Raw genomic sequence first — 4,046 nt, 5'->3', positions numbered from 1 at the left:
CATGTTAGCATAGCACATTAGCTTTCAGTAAATACCATGCTAGCATAGCACATTAGCTTTCAGTAAATACCATGGCGGTACGTAGCGTGTTAGCATCAGTAAAACTCATGTTCATAATTAGGACAGCCAACTTTTTACTCAGTGGTTCCACCATCTTCGTGACCTTTAACCTGCTAGCTGACCATGGACAGGTTTCCTGATTCTGAGTCTTGATTACTTTTCAACCAGAATAATAATAAACTGTTTGCTGCTCTGAGGAAGTTTGTACACCTTTAGGCTTCAGCGCAGCAACAGGTGAACTAAAGTTTCCTTTTCTGATCTGTTGAATAAACTCCAGTTTGGCTGCAGAGATAACCCCACAGGTTTAAACATAAACAGGAATCTGGTCTGGTTTTGACTCTTCCTGCCAGAATAAAAGCACATCCTGTCTGACACGAGTTAGAAAAACGTTGATCTGACCTCAAAGTTTCCAGCAGAATCAGAAAAAGGTTTCCAGAGGCAGCTTGTTGCTACCGTCAGCAGTTTGTCTCCTGGTTCTAAACGTGGAAACAGAAACGATGAGTCGGCCGCTGACGTCTGAAAGGTGGACATTTTTAAGCTCAAATGTTTTTATCTTTGTAATAAAAATCATAAAATTCCCATCAGTGAAATTGAAAATGGTTTTAGTGCAAAGGACTAGCTGGTTTCACACGTTGTTCTCCGATGTGCTGAACGCTGCGGGCAGGAAGGATTTCCTGTAGCAGAAACACGGCGAGTTTCTTCTTCTGCTGCTTCGCTGGTTTAACGTCGACTTTGAGCTGCTTCTGTTTACGTCTCAATAATTTCCTGTGTTGGTTGTTTTCTGGTTTTCTGACGTTTTCCAGTTTAACTGCTCCTGCAGCTCAGTGCTGATGCAGGGATGGTCGTTAGCGAAGCGGCTGGCACAGAGCGATCCGATCAGTGGCCTCCCAACAGGGATCCTTCACTTCCTGTGTCCAGACAAAAACCAGACCGATTTTCCCAGAGGAAATGAGTCCGTCATAGTGGCAGAGAGCAAATCTAACGTTTCCTTTGAGTGAGGCATGATTTAAGTCCAGATTTACCACTAAATGTTGCGGTTTGGTGTTTGTGGGCTCTTCCTCCCTCAGCAGCAGCTGAAGGGGGATGTCAGCACAACATGGCAACCCTGACTTAAATCAGAAAAAACTAACCAAAGTTAATATCAGAAAGTCCAACAGAAGAAGAATGAAGATAATTTCCCTTGAAGCTCAGCTGCTTCATTATCTGACCTCTTATTGACGGTCAGACAGGTGAGTCTGACTCACCTGTCTGACCTGAACGCTGGTCCTTTAACCTACAGACCAGCATGAAGCTGGTCAGACAGCAGAAGCTCCTGGGTTGGTTGTGAAAGTGAACCTGGCCTCAGAGATCTGATCGTTTCCTGTTTCAGACGTGCAGCAGCTCATGTGAACAGACAGGAGACGGTGATGAAAGAGGAACTGCAGCCCAGATAAAGAGCCGCAGGGACAGAAAGAGGAACAGCGAAGACTTTACGCTCAGATCGGTTATTTCTGAATTAGCGTGACTCTTCCTGCATCTCTAGGATTCACTGTTGGCTCTGAAACGCTCTGAAGTCACCAGGCTCTGACAAGGCAACTTTATTTTATAGCACCGTTCAGCCTAAGACACTCAAAGTGAAGTTAAAAACAACAGAGACAGATTAAGAGGACCGAGGACTGAACCTTGGGGAACTCCAGATAAATGTACTGAGCTACGGTTCAGACAGGCTGAAGATTTAAAACTGTTCCTGACTTTTCTCTCCAGATGCTGATGTCATGGTGTGATGTCTGACGTCACCCTGCGGTTGGTCTGATCGGCTTTCTTCCTACAGACTCTAGTCCCTGATTGGCCAGTTGTCTGCGGAGGCCCTTGGATTTGATTGGCCACCATGCTGAACGTCACAGGCGGGTTCTCGGTGAACCAGAGCGCGGTCAGCTGTGAGAGGCCGTACGGGCAGGACCGGCTGCCGCTGCTGGTTCTCTACATCGCCGTTCTGGTCGTCGGTCTTCCCGCCAACGTGCTGACGCTCTTCCTCACCTGGCAGCAGGTGCGCAGGAAGAACGTTCTTGGTGTTTACCTGTGGAGCCTGTCCTTGTGCGACCTGACGTACCTGTTCACGCTGCCGCTCTGGGCGGACTACGTCAACAGCGGTCACGAATGGCGCTGGAGCTCGACGGCCTGCAAGCTGACGGGCTACATCTTCTTCACCAACATGTACATCAGCATCTTCCTGCTGTGCTGCATCTCCTGCGACCGGTACTGGGCGGTGGCCTACAGCCTGGAGTCCCGCGGCCAGCGGCGGCTGCGCCACGCCGTGGTCATCACGGTGGTCATCGTCCTGGTGGTGGCCGTGGGCCACAGCGCCGTCTTCACCATGAGGGAGGGAAACGTCCAAGGCTTGAAGCGCTGCTTCGAGCCGAGCCGGAGCAGCAAAGTGATGAGCTTCAGCTACGCCCGCTTTGTGATCGGCTTCCTGCTGCCGCTGCTGCTGCTGGCGGTCACCAACCGCCGCGTCCTGACCAACGTCCAGCGCAGCGCGGGCCTCCACGGCGGCCAGAAGCGGCGGGTCCGGCGGCTGGCGGTGGCCGTGGTGCTGCTGTTCCTGGTCTGCTTCGGGCCGTACCACCTGATCCTGCTGGCCCGGGCCGTCATCACCCAGGTCCCCCGGCTGGTGGACTCGCCCTGCCTGTTTGAGGAGACCCTGTACTCGGTCTACACCATCTCCCTCGGCCTGTCCACCGTCAACAGCGCCGTCAACCCCATTCTCTACGTCCTGTCCAGCAACAACATCCGCAAGGAGTGCCGCCGCGGACTCGCGCAGATCTGCGTGTCGGCATGTCACGGACCGTCGACCAGCAGCAGCCAAATCAAATCCTTGGAGCTGAACGCCGGAACCGGAACCGACACCGAGAGACATCCGGTTGGGCCAGAAGAGACCTTAGAGACCAGATAGAAACTGACCGGATTGCTGAATCCACAGGCGGGTCTAAAGGTCCACACCGGTCCAGTCCGCTTTAACCCAACTCCAGTCCGTTTGTGAAGAAAGTCCAGTTCGGTTGGTGAAGTGTGGACGCTAACTGACCTCTGGTCCTCCAGACCGGTCTGGGAAAAAGAACTCTGGTTCGGTTTGATGTGTGAACACCAATCGGACTGGAGACCGCTCCAAAAGCAGGAAGTGGACTTCAACACAGGGCATTCTGGGTAAATGAAACCAAAGCTAAAATGCTAGCCTAGCGCTAGCAGCAGAAATGGCTCCTGGTCTTTAGCCAAAGACTAAAGAGCTAAAATCTGACGCCTCCATCTTGTTTCCATCTGGTGAAGCAGGACGTTGCTCTCAGTGTCTTCAGTGGCTCTTGGTGCAGCGCCCCCACAGGCCAGGAGGGGAACAGGCTGGTTTGACTCAGAGCAGCTGGAGGTGGACCAGATGTTCTGGTCCCAGTAGAACCGGGTCGACCGGACCATCAGGAGGATGAACATTCTTACTCCTCTCCGCCTCCTCAGGACTGAAGGACGAGACCTTCTGGGACAAAACATTCTTAAAAACTGAACTTCATACGTCTGAATTTAACGATGTTTGTAACCTGATTACGTTTCGGATAAAAGCAGAATGTGAGTTTATTGCAAACCAAAAGAAATAAAAGTTGTAATTACAAGTTTTAAAGTCAGTTACCAAAATAAAAGCTGTGATTGAATTTAAAAGTCATGATTATGAAACACAAAAAAAAATTAAGCCTGAATTAAAATAAAACTAAACTTTAATGAACCAAAATTAAAATATTTTGTAAAGTGATGAAAATCTAAATGTTGCAACAAACTTCAGGATGATTTTAACTAAATAAATATGACGTCACTGATCTGATGAAGTCTGAACCGTTTCCTGTTTGCGACGTTTTTATTCAAATCCGCTGCAGATTAAACATCCAGCTGCTTTTTCACACATGAACCACAGACTGTGTGTGTGTGTGTGTGTGTGTGTGTGTGTGTGTGTGTGTGTGTGTGTGTGTGAG

The 4,046-nt window shown here is 49.8% G+C and overlaps 1 protein-coding gene across 1 annotated transcript in view; it reads left to right on the top strand.

Moving 5' to 3' along the window:
• Positions 1 to 3,193, top strand: part of LOC103457112 (probable G-protein coupled receptor 132) — a 5,671-nt gene extending 2,478 nt beyond the window's left edge. Inside the window, exon 2 of the mRNA XM_008397062.2 lies at positions 1,804 to 3,193. Coding sequence (XP_008395284.1) covers positions 1,928 to 2,992 — 1,065 coding nt within the window. The 5' untranslated portion in view covers positions 1,804 to 1,927 and the 3' untranslated portion in view covers positions 2,993 to 3,193. The remainder of the gene's footprint in view (positions 1 to 1,803) is intronic.
• Positions 3,194 to 4,046: the final 853 nt, after the last annotated feature.

The sequence above is a fragment of the Poecilia reticulata genome, linkage group LG21, assembly GCF_000633615.1.
Source record: "Poecilia reticulata strain Guanapo linkage group LG21, Guppy_female_1.0+MT, whole genome shotgun sequence".
Lineage (NCBI taxonomy): Eukaryota > Metazoa > Chordata > Actinopteri > Cyprinodontiformes > Poeciliidae > Poecilia > Poecilia reticulata.
Note: the sequence above shows the minus strand (reverse complement) of the source record. Positions and strands in the feature narration are given on the sequence as shown.